The sequence below is a fragment of the Anas platyrhynchos genome, chromosome 1 (assembly GCF_047663525.1).
Source record: "Anas platyrhynchos isolate ZD024472 breed Pekin duck chromosome 1, IASCAAS_PekinDuck_T2T, whole genome shotgun sequence".
NCBI lineage: Eukaryota > Metazoa > Chordata > Aves > Anseriformes > Anatidae > Anas > Anas platyrhynchos.
Genome location: NC_092587.1, coordinates 53713754 through 53737270, shown reverse-complemented (window position 1 = coordinate 53737270; position 23517 = coordinate 53713754). Strand labels below are relative to the sequence as shown.

At 45.9% G+C, this 23517-nt stretch overlaps 1 protein-coding gene across 4 annotated transcripts in view; it reads left to right on the top strand.

Moving 5' to 3' along the window:
• Positions 1-23517, top strand: part of CACNA1I (calcium voltage-gated channel subunit alpha1 I) — a 142722-nt gene that overhangs the window by 80680 nt on the left and 38525 nt on the right. For all 4 annotated transcript variants that reach the window (XM_072037385.1, XM_072037387.1, XM_038180105.2 and 1 more), the window contains exons 5-9: positions 11088-11247; positions 13237-13552; positions 14218-14310; positions 18947-19253; positions 20669-21072. In XM_072037385.1, coding sequence (XP_071893486.1) covers positions 11088-11247; positions 13237-13552; positions 14218-14310; positions 18947-19253; positions 20669-21072 — 1280 coding nt within the window. The remainder of the gene's footprint in view (positions 1-11087; positions 11248-13236; positions 13553-14217; positions 14311-18946; positions 19254-20668; positions 21073-23517) is intronic.

Below are 23517 nucleotides of genomic sequence, written 5' to 3'. Positions count from 1 at the left end.
GTAAACAAAAGGGGGCAAATTTAATGTCCATTAGGGTATCATACTGTCCATTAAGGCAAACGTCCATTAAACAAGAGGTTCTCCACACAGTTCTTAATTAGACCTCAAAACTCACTGCCAGGGGCAGTCCTTTTAGCCCTAGATCAAGGGACACCATGGGCCTCTTGCAGTGAGTAAAAGGGGATTGTCCAAGGAATGAGAGCTTATGTAAGACACTTGTGGATATCAAATTTGCCTGCTTCAGGGTTAGACCTGATTTTTAGCTACCAGTTATCATCAATTAATTCCGTTTCTTGTAATTCTCAGCAGGATGTGCTACTGACCATTTCAGACTACACTCGTGGATGCAGTAGATTACGGATCTGACTTGCCTGATCATTCCTACATCCACCTGTAATTATTAAAGAGTACTAGAGAAAACATGAGGTGCCCTATTTTTGTAATATGTATCATACATTCATTAGCATTCCTGCTTATCTCTTGCTTTCCCGACTACAGCCCCAGGAGTGCTGCCTTTTGGGGTTTTGTCTGAAAATGCATGAAACAAAACATTACAGATTGCTTCTGGTCCTGTTACCTTCTGATTCAATTCTGGAGCAGCAAGCTGGTGTGACAAGCCACCGAACAAGTGTAAAGAGGCAAAATACAAAATACCCTTTGGGTGTGCGACAGAGGCAGTTGCTTTCTGCTCTGAGCATGCCTGTGTCCTGGGCTGGGGGTGAAATTCCACCTCCATTTGTTGTTATTGTCCTCTTGCAATTGTGTGGCAGGTTGCTAGGTGAGACGTCGCTGTTATTGCTAGCTCTTTCATCCCTTCTTCCCATAGCAAGGCACACGGTTTGAGGGTGGGGGAGTGTTGGGGGGTTGCTGGTTTTGTTTTATTTCTGCCTGCTTTTGAGCAGGGAGTCTGTTGTCGTTTCTGATCATCTGAATTTCTTTCACTTCTGTTATTATGTTTTTCAACATTGGAGCAGAAGATGTTTCTTCAGTTTACTCTTGTAGTGTTGGTCTTATGCAAAGAAGAGTCTTTGCATTGTGTTTGATGCCTTCCAGTTTCCACTTACAATTTAGTAACTGATTCATCATTTGGAAGCAGATTACTTCAGCTGAGCACACTGTACGGAAGTGAAGGAGTCTGTTGCAGAGTGTTGCATAGCAACTTTATTGAATAGGAAGTGTATACATGTGCTAATACTTGGTGTGTGAGTGCAGTAATACTTATGCGGAGGTATAGGCATCAGAAATATAGAATTATATGCTTATTTCTAGCTGTGCAGGAAATAGGATTTCAGATTTGTGGGAAGTTATGCTTTTTATACATATTTATATATATATATTTTTTTCTTCTCAGAACAAGAATAAACATTTCCCATGCATTTTAATATGGTTTTATTCTGCCTAATTTTAGGTAGCTTGTTTGACTTTTTGGTCTCTTCCTCTATTTAGTCATGACAAGAAAGTTTCAAAACAAAAGAATTTCAAGTATGTCATTCTAAAAATATTGAAATAGAACATTTCAACTTTAGCAAAACGCTTTCCCCTATCACCCTCCTTATCTTTTTGCTAGATGAAGTATCAGTAGCTATCACAGCATCCATCTCAAAGTGTTTCCATTTCAATGAAAAGGCATTTTTACTGGCAGAATTGCTGTGTAAGAAAATCTTGGTCTAGCCCCATTTTTCTTTATTATTATCATTATAGTAGCTCCATGGGTCCAAATAGATGAGATTTCGCTACTTTTCTTCTACAGCTCTCAGAAATACAAACCAGGGCTTGTTAGTTTAATCTTCCTCATGTTTCAGACTGGGTGAGTGAGACCCAATGAGTGTCACCAGCAATATCAGGAATCCAGCTGATGTCTCCTAATTCTTAGCCCTCTGTTCATCCCACTAGACCAAAGCTGCAATATAAAAATAGTCTGAAGCAGCTGAACCCTGGAATGGGAAAAGCAGGTGTTTTACATTTATATCCCTTAAATCTGTATTCTGCTCTGAGCTACCTGTGTTCGGTGCCGTGACAGTGCCTAAGATGGAGCGATCTGGCTATGAACCCCGCACCTGGCACAGGGGAAAAGTGATGACATTTACTTCTCTAAATGTGTTTTTGAAGAACTAATTTCACTGATGAGCATGTGTGAAATTAGTTTCTGACTAAGATACATTAGTCTGTAAAACAGTCTTATTTACAGCCAGATCAGACAAAAAGGCAAGAGCATTTGACGGGCACAGTCCTGTCCAAGGATTTGGAAATGCAAAGGGGTATGAGAATCCTCTTCTAAGACCCCACCTGTGCAGGGTCTTTGTTTCAGATGCTTCAGTCTTTTTGAAGGAAGAGTCACGTACTTGTTCTCTTCCAACAGTGATTGCGTTTCAGAAATGTATAGTTTCATCTGACCATTACGGATCTTTTTTTTTTTTTTTCTTCATGGCTTTATTTGTGAAGAAGTAACTGCAACTCAGATGTTCTGTGTTCCCCAAGCATTTAAACTTTGCCCAATTTCACTTCATATAAGAAGATGCTTGGTTAATATCTATTACTATCACATCTCAGTGACACAGAAACTGTACTTAAAACACAGGAATTTATCCACGCACAAGCTCAGTCCTGAGCAGGGTTAGCCTAGGGACAAGAGTGTGTTCTTTCACAGCATCCATACACCTGAGTTAAGAGGCCAAAGAGCCCTTTTAATGCCCAAGTCAGTCCATGTGTGACTTAAATGTATCCGAAGACAAGGCTGCCAGCTGTAGGCGATGCTGACAGGGTCGAGTTCAGCTGATATCCTCCTTTCCCAGCCCAATCTCCTAGCCAAGTGAAGCGAAGCACTGAACAGAGCAATGATAATTGTGCCTGGAGCAGGCCAATAGAGGATGCCTTTCCTTGGAGATGGGTCAGATCAGTGATGGAAAAATAACTCAGCCCCATTTCCCCCTTATGCGCTGCTCCTTGAGCAGCACAGCTCTTTATCAAGTCAATTGAGCCCTAAATTAGATGGGCATGTTCAAGAGACAGGAAAACTGCACAGGATAGAGCAGAGCAGTGTGAGGACCAACAGAGCAGGGAAGGGGCTAGGGATGTGGAGATGTGCACGAGAGGCAAGTGGCAGGGTTTTGGGGGGCACGGCGTGCAAAGGCTTTCCCATCTTAGTGGTGTGGTGCACCTCTGCATATAGGGTGGCACCGAGAAATTGAGGATGGGGAGAAGAGGAGGAATCAAAACTGAAAGAAGTGCAAGCACTAATATAAAGTCTGTCAACTCACAGGCAAATATACTGGATAGGTTTGCAAATCAGTGCTTTTATAGGGCCTTTTAAACCAGCTGACCAGGCTGCAACAGACCCACCTCCTGTAATAACGGAGGACATCTTCAGTCCCTGAAAACAGGCTCCAATTTTATTTACTTGTTGTCCTACCTTAGCACTGTTTTTCATGTGTATTCCACAGCGTGCAGCACACTGCCACATGTTTAAATGGGTAATCAAGCTAAAATTGGGAAAAAGCAAAAAGAAAATTATATCCCTTTGTTAGCGCAGTGTCATGGCAGAGACCTGGGGAACACTGAAGTGCAGGAAATGTACAACTGGTAATGCCTTGTTTTGTACAGGCATTGTTTGGTCTTTTTATTTTATTTTTTGGGTGGTAACAGATCATGGGAGAAAGCAATTTTTCCCTCTCTGAGCTAGTCTGCTCAATTTCACTGTTATTACAAACAAGTATTCAAAAGTCTTAAATTGTGTCCTTTTAAGTCATCATCCGGGTTTGATATCAAGATATCTGAGGAAAAGGGAAAGGAAAAAGAACCACAGATTATTATTATTTTTTCTTGCAGCTTTCAGACCTTTAGACCTGAGATTCAGATCCTGTGTTCCTCTTTCTCCCCATCGTAGTGAGGAATAGAAAATTTCCTGCTTTTTTCTTAATGTGATCTGAGATTGTCAAGCCATGGCAAGATTTCACATCTGAAAGTTAATGCCACACATCCCGAGACTTCTGATAAAAATCGCAAGAGTTAGCGATAGCGCTTTGGAGTTTGTGTTACTGGAAGTAAAGCAAGCTTGGGAAAACCACACACACACACACACACACACACACACACACACAAAAACAAAAACAAAAACAAAAACAAAAACAAAAACAAAAACCAACCAACCAAAAAAAAAACCACCAGTCATAAAGAGCCCTTTGCCAGAATCTTTATTTCTTCCTTCTCCTCCAGGGGAACCTGCCAAGCCAGAATTTAAAAAATGCGCAGAACCTTGCAGCTCCCATTGTGCCAATTCTGCTGCCTTTTCAAACAAGCTCAGCCTTCAGTGTACACGGCGCTCTCGAAAGCCCAGCCACGTAGTTTGCTGCCTAAATGGGAGCTGAGCTGTTTTGCAGAATCTGTCCCATGGGACCTATCAAGCGATGGATACCATGGAAATGTGAGCAATAATGACAATGTATTATCGGGTAAAAGATAATGTCATATACACTAATGCAAATTGCACTCTGTGTGTGTGGGCAGGGCAATTTACAACCACAAGCCTAAGTTTCTTGATCTTTGTGTATTTAGGGCCTGATTCTTCCCCTCGCGCATGTTTCACCTAATGTCACATCACTGCCTGCAGTAGAAAGAAGCATGATTCATGCTAGTGACAGCAAGAGGAAATTAGCTCTGTTAAACCTTAACCAGAAGTTGCATTAACATTACTTTACATAATATTTTGCATTTTTCTGTCCTACTTTGCAGTGCTAGGTATATGAAAAGAACTTCATGGTATTTATAGAATCGATGCAAGTGGCTTGCAACCACAGCATTGGCGTTACCTATTGTCCCCAGTGTTATGTGACCTATGCAGCTCGGAAAGAAAAGCTGATTCTGTATATTTCTAAGGGAGTTTTCACTGAAAATGGATGCAGTCATCATTGCAGTGATAACTGGAGAAAAAAAAAAAAAAAAAAGAGATGATCAGTGAATGAACAACAGCAGCAGGTGGTAGTAGGTGTTGCTTATTAGATGTGCAATATTAGAAAAAGAAACAGAATGGCAGTGATCCTCCAAAGAGCCACCTCTCAAAGAAATAACCCGGTACCTGGCATCGCTCTCCAAGACAAGGGTGCTTAGCAGCCCAAAGCTTGCAAGGGTTAATGGGATGAGAGATCAAAAAGGGGAAGTCAGGGGACTCCTGAATGTACCTTTGCTGGTGTCTCCACTTCTGCTCGTGTCACTGGTTATGTGGCTACCAACCACGTTGTGGTGGCACTTAGTGCACGTGAGTGACAGTGGTGGAAGGGCTTTGTGCTGAACTCGCTGATATCTGTGGGACTTAGCTGGGCTCAGAGCATCCCTCGTAGGGTGCACAGAGCACCTCTAATAGGATGCAGCCCACTGCAGAGCTGAGGTGTCTTCCATTTGGATCACAAGAAACCATGGACTGAGGCTCCTTGGTCTAGAGGGGTCAGCACCCTGATGGTATTTAATGGGTAGGTAGGAAGGAAAGCTTTGGGGTGTTCAGAATATTGAGATTCAGCTCTAGGACTAGCACCTGAGCCCTCTTCAGCAGTGCTCTGAGCATCCTTAGCTATTGTGTTTGTTTTCTCATATTCCTCCCAAGGGAAACAGAAAGAAAAAAAAAAAAAAAAAAAAAAGGTGGTGGGGATGTTTTGGAGCGGGTTATCTTGGATTTTGTTTGTGCTCTCCTTTTTGTGCTTGTTTTAGCTGTGTGTGTGTTGGAGGATATGTTGTGTATTTTTTTTTCCTTTTATTCTTTCTTTTCTTTTTGATGCCCACATTGCCCTGACCTGATCCATCCTTGCTAAGCATCTTATTCTCAGAGTGAAAGGCACTGAGGTCTGTGCTGGTCCTTGGCTCCCAAGGGAATTGTTTCTACTGCCCCAGAGCAAGCTTCAGAGTGCTTTCTCTTACATCTCTGCACTTTAAAACTGTTCTGGAGAGCTTCCTTGTCCCAGCAGGGTGAAGTTCTGACCACCAATTCTTTCATGGAGCTTTAGTCTCTATTTTGGCTACCTCAGGCTTAAGCTGAGGAGTGCTTTAAAGGTAAGGAGTGAGGACACTTAATGCTTGAACTTGATTCAGTGTCCTAAGGGAAGTCCGTGCACAGAGGCAAGTCTTGATGTGCAAGTCTTGATGTGCCCATGCTGCTGAGAAAATGAACAGCAGCTTTTTGTACGAGTTGAAGCTTTGTAAGTGCTGGAAATGTCATGCTTTGATATTTTCTGCGTCTGTGGTCAAGCTGAGGAGGGACAAAGATTTGGATAATTGAAGCTTAGCTCGTCAACGGGCTGAGTGGGATGAGGTCTCTGGGCTAGCCAGAAGTGTTAGGCAGCTTTGCTTGCAGCAAGGCAGGAGCAGGGTGTTGGTGAGGGACCTAGTGCCTCTCCTAAACCATGGATCACGCTGGCCACCTGCAAGTGCAAAACCCCAGCCCAAATGCATGCTAAAACACACCGCAAACCTGACAGAGAGATCAATGAAGCTGGTTTTTTTTTTTTTTTTTTTTTTTTTTTCCCCTAAATGCATCCAATGCTGGCCACAAAAAACAAACAAACAAACAAAAAGTGCAGCTCTCTCTATGTGCTCCCTGCACAACCATCCATCTCTTGGAGTGGTTCCTCAGCACTGAAAATTCCCCTAAAGGAGCCTGCACAGGAAAACGCTGCCAACCTGGTGCTGGCTGGGTGGACTGCCATGCGTCCTGGGGCAGGGGAGGAAGGAAAGAAGGCACGCTTGGGCAAGCTGCCTGGCTGAGGGATGGAGAGAGGTTTCAGGCTCTGTGCACTGCAAAATGTCCTGCCAGATACAGTCATGAACACTGATGGGGAAGAAATTTGCTTTTGTTCCAGATACAATGACAATTGGAGGCTTGGCCCATGATACAATTGGGATGGGTACTGAGGATTATGTTGTTGTCCATCTGGTTTACTCCAAGCAAAGGAAGGATTTTCTAAACCTGTTTGGGAAGGACTCAGAAAACTCAGAGAGGGGTGAGATAAAAGAAACGAAAAAGAGCGGGGTTTCTCACCCCATCCCGAGCTGGTCCCCCATTCAGATCGTGAGGTAGGTAGTGCATGGGAACAAATTAGACCAGCTCTTGTTCCTCACTCCTGTGAAGAGGCAGGAGGAGAGAAAAAGCAATAAAAAGCCCCAAAGGAACAGAGAAGTGCCATGGGAGCAGGGAGAGGTGCTGGTGAGCAGCGGGCACACCTGCCAGGAGTTCGCCTCCTCCCCAGCCCTGCCCGGGCATGTGCTGGGCGAGTCTGCTTGGGGAGGCTTCAGCCGTGACAGCCGAGCTAATTGGGGCTGACAGCAAGTGTCACGGGGGAGCTACGGTCGCTGTAGCATCTGCAGAGTTTGTCAGGAAGGGCCTCTGGATGCCAGCACTCCTCTGCCTCCCACTACGCCTCACCTCTGCAGCCGATGTCTGCTGCTGTGTTGGAGCCGTGAACGCATCCCTGCCGTGCCCGCAGCCTTGCTACACGGAGTGGTCTGCTGGTGAGGTCCCATCACACTCCTTTCCCCATCCCTTGCCCCTGTCTGAGGGCACAGGGCAACAGGGAAGCGTTATCTGAGGCTCATTTTCAGACGCTTGGCTGCGAGGATCCTTCCTCAGATGCCCACAGCAGATGTCATTTTATTTTCTCCTTTCCCCTGGCCTCCTCATGAGGGTGAGCAGGGAGGAGAAAAGGTCTTTCAGAGCCCACACCTGGCACTCATGAATATTTCATGTTTCTAGCTTTTCTTCCCCTTGAAGAGCAAAACCTTTTCATATTTGATGCCCTGGGAGCCTGTTTGGTTGCTGAATGTTGCTTCATCAATGCTTTCCCTCCCTGCTTTTCCTCCGGACTACGTGGTCTCTCTTCCTTTCTCTTTTCAGTGAATATCTCTTTTTTTTTTTTTTGCAAAAACTGCTTCAGAAAAGGTCATTGTCCCTTTCATATTCCTTCCTTGCTGTGAGCCAGCGTGGCTTCTGCTCTGCCAATGGTAAAGGACACACGGGGACTGGGGAAGGGCAGCGGTGGGGTGAGGAGGAGGCAGGCTGGGAGAGGTGTGCACGGACGCTGTGGAGCAGGGGAAAGGCAGAATGAGATCTCTGTAGTCACAGCAAGAGAAAAGTAAAGGGGCAGAGAAGCAGCAGCAGGAATTATGCTGAAGAAGCAGCTTTCCAGCACCTTCTAGAAGCCGTTGTGCAGGACACAGCAGTGTCACTGTGGATGGGGGCTGTCCAGCAAAGATCCCTCAGAAAGGAGAGGTGTCACAGCTCTCCAGGGCAGGATACACCCAAAGATGCACTGACAAGCATGCTGCTACCCCTGCCTTGCCTCCTGGCCATTTCCATTGCCTTTTGGTTGCTTTGGAGACTTCAGCCTCAGCCAGGGTCTTGAGTAAATCACCACGCTCCATCCTTCAGCCTTTCTCCTTCTTTCCCCCACACCTTTTGGGTGCTTGAAGAAACAGGGACCATTTGCAGGAACCCCTGCTCAGGCTCTGCAGACCCCAACACACGTGCTGCTCTGCAGGGGCTGGTTCCCTCCTGCCTGTGAAGGCATTGAGATGCCTGGCAGTGAGCCTTCCTCCTTGGAGATCTGCAGCAGGTGCCTTATAGCATGGCTGCCAGACCACTCTGCCCTTTCCCAGGGCCAAGGGACTGCAAAATGGGTTCCCAAAGCAATTGTTTTGCAGTTTAGGGCAGGAAGCAAAAGAGCCTTTGTTCAAAGTGAGGCAGGTGTTCCACAGGAGAATTGTAATTGCTGTTTGGATGGATGTAAGTTCAGTGTTCCTATTCACATCCACAGTGGGCATCGACGGGCAGGGAAGGATGAGGGTTGTCAAATGGAGGAGTTTTTAAAATCAAAACTGGGTTTAATTTGGACGTAGAAATGGAACCTACCAATGCCGAAATTCTTTGTGACGTGGAAAAGATGCCATGCTCTGGGGCCACCTGCCTGATGCTGGGGGCCCAGGTATGCCAGTGTGCCTAGCAAGAGGGCAATGGCTGTGATCCTGGAGCTGTGGGTAAGGCTGTCCTGTATCCTCCTCTGAGAGTCAGGAGGGAGAACGTATGGGCAGGCAGGAGGCTTCCAAGAAAAAGGCAGGCAAGTTTTGCAAGCCACTCATCTTCTTGTGGAACAAAAACAAAATCCGTTTTTGCAAAATCAGCAAATTCTGGCCCAGCAAGTGTTTTGTCTGTGAAATCCCCTGTGGGACAAGTGCTCTGCTTTTCAGCTGCAGGGCAGTCTAATTGTTCCTGCTGCCACTGCTCTGAAATACATCACCCCCTCTTGCAGCGTTGCTGGTATAGCAACGCTGGTGTCTATTCCTGTGTTACTTGGCTCTCCCTAACGTACTGACCAGGGCAGCTTATGGGCATTAGGAGCTCATGCTGTAGCAGTGTTAATGCTGGGAACGTGAAGTGATGCACAGAGCGCTGCTGCAGAGCCTGGGAGGTCACGGAGACAGGCAGCAGGGCACGGTGCCTGTGCTGCTGGGCTTTGTATGGTGACAGATCAGAGAGCCAGCAGTGACTCATGGCGTGTCCGCGATCCCCAGCGAGCGGCTGGACTGCTGAGTTACTGATGTGCTGTCTAGAAAGCGCCTTAGCCGGTGGCTGGCGATCCAGCTGGGCAGTCAGGCAAGCAAGGCTTTGCAGCTGCTCCACAGCCTGGCGTTAGTCATCCCCTGGAAGAGCTAACGCCATCGTTCCTTCTCCTTCGTGATCCACCCTTCGGCATCTCCTCCCTGCACATCTCCCACCCATCCCAAAACACGCCCCCCTGAGCTAAACCAGGCCAATATCCCACACCAGGCACCCTCCTCCCTCTCCCTGCAGTGCCCGTGCCCTGCTGACACCACTTCCATTCCCTCTCCACCTCATGAGCAGCTGGGGAACGGAGGCAGCCTAATGCACAGCATCATGTGGCTAATTACTTGACGCTGGGCATACAAAGGGGATTAACTTGTGCCTCAGAGGGCTGTCAGTGAATCCTAATCTTATCTTCCCCTCTTCTTTCCCCTTCTCCTGCCATCTGAAGTAATGAACTGGTTATAAATACCTAATTAGCTAATTATTTGCTGGCCTACATGGAACATCTTCAGTGAAGGAACTCTCCGGGACCCTGGGGGAGAGACCTCTGTGGTGGTGAGGAGAGATAACTGCGCAGGGTTAAAGGCGGTACGGTGATGCTCAGAAGGATTTCTAGGTTTTTCACCATCCCTGGAGAGCAGAGGAAAAGTCATTAGCTCTATGGAGAAACAAGTCTGTCCTTACCCCTGCTTGCGGCTGCGTGAGCTGAAGAGCTGGGAGAGAAATAAAACCAGAGAAAGAATTCATTAGGTTATTTAACAAAAGAAAAAGTGGGGGGGATTTGGGGAACATTTGTGCTGGCCAGAGGTGCTGGGCCAACAGCGTTTAGGGCCGTGCCCACTACCCATGCGCTCTAGGCCTGCTGGGGAAGGGTGACTAGCCAAGAGAGGACAGTGTGGTCTCCAGGACCACCCCTTGATGAAGCTGCCACCGAGAAGACCGATTAATGCCAGTTGTTTGTGTTGGAGAGGTCCATCGCATGAGGCAGGCCGGCCTCAGACCGTCAGTGCAACTCTCCCAGGTTGCGGTGTGCATTCATCAAACTGGGATGACTTTCGGTCCAAGCCATCTGCAGGATGGGGTCGCTGAGCTGCTGGGCACCTTCGGGATAGAGTTTTCACTTGGTTGCCTCTCTGCAGGAAGAGGGAGGGGGAAATATCAATCAAACAGCCGATGGTGCCGAAAGTCTTATTCCTTTTTCTTCTCGGTGCTGCAGACAGAGGCCTAGGGTTACGAGATCGTGGCATCACAGCAGCTCTGCTGGCTGCCTGTCAGTGGAGGTTAGGACAAGAAAGGGCAACGATCATAAATCTAGCCTGACTGGGGCAGTAATTAATTTCCGACACTCTGCTTTTTATCTTTATGTGGCTTTTTTTTTTTTTCCCCGTCTTCTAATTTTTCCTTTCTTTTTCTTTTCTTCCCTCCTCTTTCCCGTCTTTTCTCCCTTTTTCTCTCTCTCTCCATCCACCCTACACTTGCCCCTTCTGGTTCTCTTCCCCCCCCGCAGGCATGCGCATCCTTGTGAATTTGCTCCTGGACACCTTGCCCATGCTGGGGAACGTCCTCCTCCTCTGCTTCTTTGTCTTCTTCATCTTCGGCATCATCGGGGTGCAGCTGTGGGCTGGGCTGCTCCGCAACCGCTGCTTCATGGAGGAGAACTTCACAATGTGAGTGCCTGGGAGGCGATGTTCCTTCTTTTCTTCCAAGGGTGTTTTTCTTTCCCCGTCCCTGCTCTCTCGTCTTCTGCTGCCTGGCTCTCTGCGTATTGCTTCTTCCAAACAGCTGTAGGGGAATATGGTGCAGAACATTGGCCATGTCTCGCAGTGACTGAAGAGGGAGGTAGGGTAAAGGCAGGTGCAGATGGATTTCAGCCCATTTTTATAGTACATAGGTGCCTGGGATCATTGGGATTCAGCTAGGCACAAATTAGCGTAGCGGTCTCCTCCAGCTGTGCCCAGAGATTCTGCTCCTCCTCCCAGAAAGAGCTGAAATTCAGGAACATCAGCCATGTTGTCTTTCTCCCAGAAGAATGAGTGCTTGAATGGAACAAGCAGATGCATGAAAAAGTGGGCACAGTTCTGGCAAAGAGCCTGGAGCCACACAGGAGCTGGTTACAGGTGTCTGAGGTTCATCATGGGGGGTCAGGGGAACCTGCAGGACACAGCTCTCCTCCTCCCTGGAAGCAGTGGGGTAGGAAAGCTCCTGCCCACAGCAAACTTTCCAATTACCCTCCCCATGAGCAAAGCACAGCTCCTCCTGTTGACTTTCTGGCTTTAACTGATCTCCAGCTTTAAAATGCCTTCTTAAAACCATATAGTAACTCCAGACCTTTGATCAGTTTAGACTGCTATAAAAAAGCCAATGCCATAGATCAGTTTAAACTGATTAAACAATTCTGAAGCTTTAGATCATTTCAAATTGGGAAAAAAAAATAAGTGTGAAAATGCAATCTGCAGAACAGCAATGGGGTTGGAGAGAAGGAGCTACTTAAAGCAGGCATTTACAGAGTTTATATATTCCTTGGGGAGAAACGGATGTTTAGGATGATTGGCCTTTATGTAAATCACAGTAGTAGTACTTTAATGAGTGTAATTAAATCCAAGCAGAGTTGATGTAACTGAGAAGTGAATTGGGGCCACCGCCTGCAAAGTGACAGATACTGGATAATCTTTGACTGACCATTATTGGAGAAACAAAGTCTGCAGGCGCCTAGTTCATCAGTGACGCGAATGTGTAATGACAGAAGCTTGTGGTTGAGTCCCAGTTAGCTTAGAATTGGAGGCTTTTTCTCTTTCCTTTTTCATCAACACCTGTCCCCTTCCAATGACACGTGGAGAAAGAGTCTACATTCATGCAACGTGAAGGCTGTGTATTGTAGCACTGCAAGGAATGCAAGTATGCCAGATAAAGTTCAATGGAAAAATTTAAATCTCCACCTTTCATATCCTTATCATTATCTCATCTCCAGTTAGGCAAGCATAGATGATTTTAATTATTCATGCATTTGGAAGGTGTCTGCGTTATTTGGGAAAAAGCACGTGAACTTGTCATGAAACATTATACCCATAATGCCAACTGTCAAAGAAGAGTCAAAATTAAGGTTACATCAACTTTAACTTTGCAATTCCTGATTTTAAGGTTTAGCTGAGCAATCTTAATTATGCAAAAACTGGATTCTTTTTTTTTCTTTTCTTTTTTTTTTCTCTCTTTTTTTTTTCTTTTTTTCTGGAAGTACAGAAGGTTCAGTGCCAAATGTTATAAAACATGTCCATCAACAGTAACATACATGAGCACATCACATTAAATCCTGATGAACTTCCTTAATATCATTGCATCTGATTTAGGTTTGATGCAAATGGGAAGAGTGATCAGAATGCAAATGTCTGCATTCCAGCTTCTATCCATCTCCATGCAAGGAGATTGTGTAATTTGGGTTGGGGTGTTGTAGTGGAAGACAAAGCTCTGAAAACTGGGGACAGACCCCTGGAAACTCTCTGTTTTCCAGCAGTCCTGTCCTTCTATACTTTCTCTTGAAGAAATAGACCTGGAAATCCTTTAGTCAGTGCCATCCCTGTCAGAACGGCAGCTCCAACAATATCGCTGATGGGAAAACATCTGCTGCAGCAAGATTATGACTGTGTTTTTTAACCTTGCAGACAAGGTGACATTGTCCTGCCACCTTATTACCAGCCTGAGGAAGATGATGAGATGCCCTTTATCTGCTCGCTGTCAGGAGACAATGGAATCATGGGCTGTCACGAGATCCCGCCCCTGAAGGAGCGGGGCCATGAGTGTTGTTTGGACAAGGACGATTATTATTACTACAACTCAGTCCGGCAAGAGTTCAACATCAGTGGCATGTGTGTCAACTGGAACCAGTACTACAACGTGTGCCGTACAGGAAACGCCAACCCGCACAAGGGTGCCATCAACTTTGACAATATTGGGTATGCCTGGATTGTGATATTTCAGGTAAAAACAAAGCTCAATTATTTTTTTTCAATTTCAGTCTTTCTTTGATCCCATGATGTTTTCTGCGGGGTGTGATACAGCTGCAGAATGAAAGGGGCATTGCAACTATTCTGGCAAGTGAGACCAAGTGCTTACTGCATAGTGTTCCTGAAGATGGGTATGGATGTAGAGCTGTTCTAGGCACCGGTCAGGCTGACTTGTACCTGTTTTATTTTTATTTTTTTCAATCCAGATCGTTGCAGCAAAGGAGTCTCTTATTTATTTGTTTATTTATTTATTAATTCCCAGCATTTGTTGCAGATCAGAGCTAAAATCCTTGCCTTTTTTTTTTTCTTTTCCACTGGCTGTACGCAGTGTCCAGTCCAAGGGCCACAGAAACCTGCTGCAGGTTTCCCCCTGCTGTGATCCAGGGAAATGAACTATTTTAATGAAATATTCCTGCTGTGGGCTAGCATGATCTCACAGGCTTTGACAGTATGCCAGTGTCACCAAGCAGTACCATGCTGATTTCCTGGAATGGAAATTTGGCCTCCTTGAAAGGAATTTTTGTTCCTCACCTTCCTTGGTTTGCAGCAGCCTCGCCAGTATCTGCCTGTGTACGCTGATAAATGAACTCTGGAAGCCCACTTCTCTCCTGATTCTCTTTTTGTTGCTTGTCTTTTCAGGTGATCACACTGGAAGGGTGGGTGGAGATCATGTACTATGTGATGGATGCCCATTCATTCTACAATTTTATCTACTTTATCTTGCTGATAATTGTAAGTATAAGACTCAATGAGTCTCAGCATTGCAAGCTAAGAGTCTATAAAAGGTCAGGAATTAGGTCAACACATATACTGGGTAGCAAACTACTGTACCTGGATTTCCATTTGGTCTCTTGAATCCAGCTCAATTTTTTCTCCAACAGTGAGCAGCAGGATCACATAGTTGTCAGTCAGGCTCTTCTCTTTTTCTCAAAGAAAATGCTCAGGATTTACTCCTAGAAAATCAATACCCAATGTAGGATAATGTATTCATACAAACATCTTCTTTCGTAGTAAATTCCTCAAAACAGTAGGCCCAAAAGTACACAAAACCATTTCTGCACCTCTTCTCCTACTTTGTCTTTTGTGCATTTGAAACTCTTGAATCATTCCTGTTTTACAGCTACTGACAGCACCTGGATTTCTCAGATTCAGGGTCTCAGATTCGGATTTTGTCAGATTCAGGGTCTGTCATGCTGAATTACTTCCTCTCTGAGAACAAAAAGGAGCTGCTGCTCCCAAAGTGTCATCAATCCAACATAAACTGGCTGCGTGAGATCACTAGTGGCTGGTGGGGATGGAAGGAGAGCAGCGTGTCAGTGATGAGAACTTCATAAGCAGTTTTTAAGCCCTGTGGATTTATATATGTGAAGGTTGAAGGTGATTGTTTTGTTGTAAGGATGTTTGTTGTCTGTGCCTGGAAGGAGAGGTGAGAAAGACAATGTCATTGTCTCTTCCATTCTTCAGGCCTCCTCCCAATTATAAACACTTCTTTTTTGGAGTGAATGTCCTGTTTCTAACAAGGGGGCATTTCCTTTGTTTATGGAGACTTGCACTTTTCCTATATGGGGACCAAAGTCTAAAGTAGAAGGGAAAGACACAGGATGTATTATGGGAAGTATTCAGTCTGTACACAGTAGGTGTCACTTAGTCTGTAAGGACCTCGGTATCTATCTCTAAAGCCTACACCTTGAAGAATACTGCTCTTACTTTGAGGCTGGAGAGTCCCAAGGAAAGTCAGTCTAGAAATATGACTGCACAGGATGGGAGGGGAGCTCCTCACAGCTCTATCCCCAGAGCCAAACCAATCATCCACTGCTTTTTGTGAACCCAGAAAACAACAATTTCCCATATTGTTTGTTCAGATCTCCCATCATGCAACAGATATTTAGGACCCACCTGCATTATCACTTCGAGCAGCATGGCCAGATACCCATATTTGCATAATGAGTAGTTCAGCACAGGATTTACTCCCAGCCTCACGCACAGCCTCTCCCAGAGCAAGGAAGGGCTGTGCAGAGTCAGTGTTCAGCCTCTGAGGTGGGCATACCCATCTCCTATGGGCCAATTCCAAAAACTGCTCCCTCTGGCCCCAGCTCCAAACTATGTAAATTCTGTCAGGATATTTTTGGTTTTGAAACAGGATCATCCTTCCGGAGTTGGCTCACCTCATGGAGATTTCCAGTGACTCAAACTTTGTCTCTGAATTTGCAGGCAGCTGAAAACCCTCAATTAAACACTCCACCTGAGATTTCACTGCAGAGTGTCATTGACATTTCTAGACACGCCCTCCTTATTTGCAGAAGCCATGTAGGTTTATTTCCATCAAACACAGGAGCACATGAACCTCAACTTGCTCTGGGGACTTCTTAGAACAGAGAAGCCTTATGCTAAAATAGGGTATTTCCTTTGCCTTTGGTGGAATTACAGCAAGAAAGGATTTAGCATTTCTGTTACTTTCTTTGCACATGTAATGCATCTTTCCAGGGTGCTGTTGCAGCACTTAGCAAAACCACAGCGTGAACTTGCTGTCACTTGGTGTCATTTTCCCTCCAATTCTTCTTACAGCAATGACATTTCCTCTTCAAGTCTTATGAAGCACAGTGCTTGTGGCCTTTATCCTGCCCTCCTTCTTCATGGTTGAAAGGCCTGGCTTTCTAAACTGGATTGCTCTGACAGTCATACTTCAGGCCTTGGCTCTCTGCTTTTCGACATACCTCTTAGCTTTGGCTCAAACTCATTCTTCTGGGGCTGGATCTCCACGGACAACTCCTTAGAGTTATGCTTTCATCTATGTCTTCTCCATCCTTCACAGTGGTATCTTCAAACACCTGTTATGGCTCATAAGGAGGGAAGAAGGCTCCACCACCTGGATACATTCCCAGCATTTTCTAGGACTCCTGCATTGACATGGTCCTTAAGGGAAGAGCACCATCTGATCCTGGCACTCTGAGTGGTCTTGCAGAGCAACCTAGTGAAAACATGTGTATTCAGCAACTTATAAACAGCTTCTGGCTCTACTGAAGACTAGGGAGGTGGCATTAGGGAAGGCCTGCTTTCACTTCTTGGGTCAGTGCTCCATCTGGGTCTTCCTGCTTGAAGTCTAGCTTTCTCCACGTCACCACTTCAGCTGCTTGGCTACTGGTGTTGCTCCTGGACTAGAGAAACCTTCAGGCTCTTCTGAACTCTCAGGTTTGCATCCACACTGCAACACTTAAGCCTCCTGGAAGTGCTCTGTTCTTACGTATGTGAGCTTCAGAAGACAACCTGGATATTCTGGAATAAGCAATAAAAATAATGGGCAAGTAAGTCAGCATCTTCTGCACCAGTCAGATTTTATTAGATATTGTAGAAACAGGGATCAAGCTTAGGCTGAACAAGGCCGGGATTCAGCTTAATCAATGTACAGCTCAGTACAAAGTTCAGGCCTGGGACTGAATGGACACTCCTTGTGTTGGGGCTTTGCATCAATGGTCTCCTTCTGGCTCTGTCAGATACTTTGTCTGACTCTGTGTCAGACACTGGTGGTCTCGCCGCTCAGCTGGCTGAGATGGATAGCTCAGTCACAAGCCATCTGGGACCCTTCCTTCATAGTGCTGCTTGGGAGGTAGAGACAAGCTCAGCAGATCTTGAGAGTCTGTGGATTCTCGTCTTAAGGATTAAGCAAGCTCCTTTGTTTTGTGTTTGATGTTCTAGCTAAGACGTTCAAGGACTACTTGCCACATCCAGTCCTCCCACTCCTCCCCTTTTCAGTCATCTGATCATAGCAAACCATTCCCTGCAAGAACAGGGCTTGGCAATGCGAAACCTGAACCCCCCTCAGGATTCAACCCCAGGCTTTAAGTATGACCCTGCTGAGGGCATCTTGTTGCCCTCAGCTTCTCTGCTTGTTGCCTAGAGAGAAGGCAATTTGCATTTCAGAAATGCACAGCAGGTATCCAGCTCCCAGCCCTGCCTCATTCAGGGCAAGCCAAGGGAGAGAACTGAACAGATAAAGCCTGTGAGGGTCATGTGGTGCTGAGGGGGAAGAGGTCAAGGGAGCATGCTGGAGGAGAATTCGGGTTCCCAGTCATACCCTCATCAGTGAAAACACATAAGAGATCATGGACTACAGAGCTCCTTGGGGGCAGGTGAAGAAGGGATCCAAATGAGGCATTGTTTTTCGTTTCAAGGCCATGTACAGAAGCTGAAGGGAAAATAGGTTTCATCACTGAGAAGGGCTCAGTGATGAAGGGAAACAGAATTAGAACAGCTTTGAAGGGTGCTGAGAGGAAGAGGGAAAAAAAAAGCCCATTATTTTGAAACGGTTTATTGTCCTTATGCTGAATCTGTTTGGAACGGCTTCATGTTTCAAAAGCTTATTCAGATGCTAGCAGGGACACCTCCCCTTTGAAATCGTGAGAGCCACTATATTGAGCTGCTGGGCACCTGTGTGCAAGAGAAAGGGATTTACAAGGAGACAAGCTTGTGGGGAAAGTGGCAAGGGCTGTGCACTAAGGGGAATGCTGTTTGGGTAGGTACAAGCTGGGGTACTTCCTGAAAAATAATTCCACCTTTTTGGTGGAATGCCTTTTTGGCTTCTGTAGGGACAATAGCAAGAACTTGGGATTTTTGTTTCATTTCTGAGAAACTGGTGGAATGAGATGTGGTTGTTTTTGTATTTGACATGGAAAATCCACCTAGGCTGGAGGACAAGTAAAATAAGAGCAATTATAAAATGTCTGGTCTCAGAAGAATCAGAAGAATGGAAATTGAGCAAAGAAATACTGTTTTGACAGACTATTTAGAGTCCTTCTCAAAATCATTAGTTTTTGTAAACTCCAATTTCAAGAGCTCATTCATTTCAGCAAAGTGCCATCTCCCTTTATGGTGTAAATGATAGAAATAAATAAAATGCCCCAAGAACACTGACGTGTCCTCCAAGAGTTGAAGACCGTAAATGACAGTGCATGATTTTTCCAGTAGTAAATGAGCAAGAAAAGGATAAAGCAACCAAAATAATCCCTTTTCCCATCTTCTATTTAAGACAAATGAGAGGGAAAGAAAAAGTCTAATTTTCATCAAACCCTTTGTAGGTAAGTACTAAGTGACTTGCTAAAGGTCCCAAACCCTGCCAAAAGAGCCAAAATTAGGACTTGAGTTTCCTAAATTTCCGTTCAGAGCTCTAAATTCTGTAGGGAAACAACAGGGAGTGAGTTCCCAAAAGTAACCTCAGCCAATGCTGGCTTTTCCTGAAATCCCATCTCCATATGCAGACTGATGGTAGCTCTAGTTCCTGTGTTCACCTTCCCCTCCTCTCTCTTCTGTCCCCCCTGCCATATATCCTTGCTCACGCTGACATCGCCTGTCCCTCCTTCTCCTTTGCTACTAGGTGGGCTCCTTCTTCATGATTAACCTGTGCCTGGTGGTCATCGCCACGCAGTTCTCGGAGACCAAGCAGCGGGAGCACCAGCTGATGCAGGAGCAGCGGGCCCGGTACCTCTCCTCCAGCACCGTCGCCAGCTACATGGAGCCGGGAGACTGCTACGAGGAGATCTTCCAATACGTCTGCCACATCGTGCGCAAAGCCAAGCGCCGCACCCTTGGGCTGTACAACAGCATACAAAGCCGGCGCCAGGGCCACGCGGAGCCGAGCAATGCCAAGCTAGGCATGCACAGGAAAAGCCAGAGGCACTACAGTAAGGATTGTATGGGTAAATCTGGAAGTGTCGGTAGTGGAAATGTGAACATAACTGGGAGCATCTTCATGTGCTAGCTTGCCAAAGGAGCTTTGCCTACAAAGCACAGAGTGAGAATTAACATTGGCCATAGAACATGGAGCTATGGCCAGTGCACCAGGTGGAGGTGACCAGCATAAGTGGGAATGGAAATTGAGGTGACTAACAGGCAACCCAGATCTGAAAACAAATTGTGACAATATTAAAAACACTGATTGAGTCTTGGAAAGGCTTTGAGGTCTGGTATTGTAGGGGAGTGATGGCAGTTTGGGAAAGAGACATATTAGGGAAATATGAGGCAGTGGGACTAAGGATTGGGCTAGGTGATACAGCTGGTCCCCCACAACTCTGCTCCCAAAATGAGTCACTATGGGACCTTAGGAGAGAAGCAAAAGGGAGTAGAACTGCAATAGGGTGTCCCCAGAGCCAAGAGAGAAGAGCAACATTGAAGAACTCAGTTTGATGTGCAAGGGCAATCGAGACAATTTCTCTTGATGGGAACACATCCTGTTGTGTAAAATTAGACATGAGGTACCATTTAAATTGGATTCCTGGCCTGAAAAGTGACTGTAAAAATGGTATTGTAGAGTTAGTATTAACTGCCTGCTGATGTCTTTCGTAAGAAATGCTCTCAGTTAACAAGCAAAAAGACAGATTTTCCTTCAGCTAGTCTTGCATACTCAGTTTTTCATTTTCTTTACTTACTGAGAAGGTTTCTGCAGTTCTCATGCACTGTGTTAATTAATTAATTGATTCATTCCCACAAGTGTCCATTTGATCTTCCAGGCGCGACTGGAGATTTGAGGAACTTGGTTTTCTCACTGAAGTCAGCAGATCATTCTGATTCAGAGTGCATGGACTATCAGGAAGAACTGCTCTTGTGTTACCTCTTCTGTCTTCTAGAGATGCTTTGCTAATGTAGCATCTCTAATTTAGAGAGTTCAGCTCAGTGTCTGGGTTCTTGGACCCCCTTGTATCTGTTCAGGCCAGAGGCAGCCCTCATGATCCTTTTTCCCTCAGTTCACACTTAATACAAGTGACTGAGTCCCAAGCTATGATTTCTGCATCAGACAAAACAGTTCTTCCTCTGATGGACATGAACCCCCGCTGAGCCTAATCACTGGCAGATGAACAGTACCATGCCTTCTGGTGACACAGCCAGTCAGTGTAAAGCACCCAACGGCAATGGCTTTTATTGCTGCCCTTGAGATGATTTGCCAGTGTTTAATCATCCTTACAGCTAAAAAGCCCTGTTACAGTGTCTAAAATCCCCAAAGTCAAACAGGTGCCCAGCTTGAATGCCTTTTTTTTTTTTTTTTTTTTTTTTTTGAGGAAACAATGCTTTCTCTTTTAAGCACAATCATTTGTCTCCCCAGGGCTTTGCCAACAGCACAACTCTCTTGACTGCCCTCCTCAGGGCTTGGTCCAGCCCATTGCTGTGACAGCAACCTCTGATCCCACCAACTGTCCCCGATGCCACAGGGGGGAACATGACGCATCCCGAAGACTCTCTGTCCTGGGCAGCGCTGATTCAGACCAGGAGGACGGAGGAGCCAGTGAAGAGGAGGGAGAGGGCAGCAGAGGGGACCAGGGTGCCTCAGCACCGGAGAAGGAGGAGGAGGAGGTGGAAGAAGGCGGACGGCTGAAGCTCTGCAGTGACATGTGGCGGGAAGTGAGGGTCAAGCTTCGAGGGATTGTGGACAGCAAGTACTTCAACCGTGGGATCATGATCGCGATCCTTGTGAACACCATCAGCATGGGCATTGAGCACCACGAGCAGGTAAGACACGCAGGGTGGGAGGTGGGGAACGGAGAGTTGTGCTCAGGGATACGGCCTGGCTAAGCAGCAGGTGCAACCCGCTGGAGGCAGAGATTGAGCAATTTGGACCCCAGGCCATAGCACAGATGGTCCCAGCATGGCTTTGAGAAAGCCTCAGGATATTGCAGGGTCATTTTTTCCCTATCCCTGCACTTAGTCACTTTTTCTGCCTCCATGTATTTTCCACTCAGTTCCCTTCAGTCCCTCTTTTTCCTCATCCCTTCTCACTTTCGTCCCTCTTTTTCTTTTCTACTCTGTCTTCTCTCTCCATCTGCTTCTCTCTCCTTCACCCTCGCCTCTTCCATCTTCCTCATCTCTCTCTCGTTTCTCTCTTCATTAGCTTACTGAATCCTTAGTCTATTTGGTTAATTTAATGTGCCCTCTGGGGATGTCACAGGCACTTCACCAGCATCTCAATTCAAATCCATCAGCTTGCTAGCCTTTCCAGCTTAATTAAGAGATGCCTGAGCACAGTCTATCTGCACAAGAAGGCTAGGAAAGGCACCACCTCCCACCTCCAGTCATTTCTGGGGGCTCAGATGGCTTGAGCCTTTCCTTTGCCCTGACAGCAAGAAGTGATAGATATAGGTCAAGGCATAGACAGCAGGTGTGGGCACAGGTTTGCCTTTCGTGCCAATAGTTTTCAGGCAGCTCTGAGTCAGCAGCGCACTTTATCCTAATGACAGACTTGTGAGATGGAGAAGGATTGTGTGCCCTTATTTTACAGCTGGGAAACAGAGGCTATGTCTACTCTGTGATGTGCAGAGCAGTCTTGAGAGGGTATTAAATATGTCCGTGACCTTGCATCTGCATTGCTGTCTGGTAGCTCTGTTGCACTTTGGGTTAAAGGAGTCTATGATGTACATCTATGCTTCAAATCCACACCACCAGTCTGAACGTGGCCGTGATTCACCCCACGTATCTGTCAAGATCACAAAAATAGGGGATTGGTCCACAGCTGAGATGCTGTCTGCATCAGGGAGCTTTGGAGCCAAGTCCAATTCTGGCCCTGAATAGTCTCAGGTAGCAATGAGACAGGTAGTGAGACTGGTTTAAGCAGGCACTCAGACTTGCCCTGTGCTGTAGCAGGGTGGAGATATCCTGAAACCCAGAGCACCTTAATTTCCCTGTTTGAGGCAACACAGTGGCTGAGCCAGTATTTGAAGCCCCAGATGTCTGGATGCCACCCATATACCAAGCATTAGACCATTTTTCAAAATCCAGCTGATTTCTGATATGAGGATGGGGAACCTTAATTTGATCCCAGAATGCAAAAATGCTCTGTATGCTTCAGTACCAGAAAAACACTGGCAGGAGCTCAGAGGAGAGGAGAATGAAGAAGAGGCTGGAGGGGTTGACTCATGAAAACAGATAAAAAAGAGCGATGTATTTATCACGTAGCAGAAAGATGACTAAGGGTTGAAGCCCAGGACAATGTGAAAACTGCCCACTGATGCAGGCACCAAGCAGGGAGAGGCATTGTTCATTTTGGCTTATTGGAGACTGCGTGAATTAAGAGTTTAACAGAAGAGTATTTGAGCTGGAGGTAGCGAATTCACTCTCTGGCTATTGTGTATGTGAATTTAAGCCCTTCTGGGCTGCCTCTGCTGTGTTTGCACAGCCCTCAGCAGAGCAGGATCTGCCTGCAGCCTCAGGGTTTCTAGTAGCAGGTTATTAATGACACATCCTTAAAGTTATGCTATCACTTTTTATCCATAAGTACTTAGGAAAAGCTCACGGCCCTGTGGGCTGTTCCTACTAGAAAAAAAGATGTTGACCAAATTGATCATAACTGAAAAACGTCGTGCAGCCTGTTGATTTAAAATGTGTGCTGAGTCCTGTTTACCTGGCACAAGAAAATAAAAAATAAAAAAGTAGTTCATAACATTAATTCCAAGCATTTTTTTTGGTCTGTAGTTAACTCAAAACCACAGAGGCATGTGTGTGCACTTCTCTTTGCTTTTTGATTTTTTCTCAAGCCCTGCTACTGTTATTTCTCAGACTGGTGCTTCACTGTCCACTTTTCTCTCCTTCCTTTCTCTTTTTCCTGATATATTTCCATCTAGAAACACAAATTTTCATAGAATAATGTCTAGGAAACCCTTCTGCCCCCAGAGATCTGGGATTTGCAGGGTGACACCATCCTGTGACTGAAGTCGTTTCTGTTGTTTCTGCTGCTTCATTGTGTGAATCTCTTCCAGTTGAGAGCTAACAGGAATGGAGACCCCTTGAGCTTTGATTTTCTGGGGCATGAGAGATCACAATCCCAGCCTCTCACCGGGACATATCTGTCTGGGCAGGAGTGTGTATGAAGGCATTGCAGGTTTGAGCGGTCCTGTGAGCAGCTCACAGCACGTCCATCAGCTCTGTGCTGCTCCACTTCCTCATGGACTATATGGATGAGAG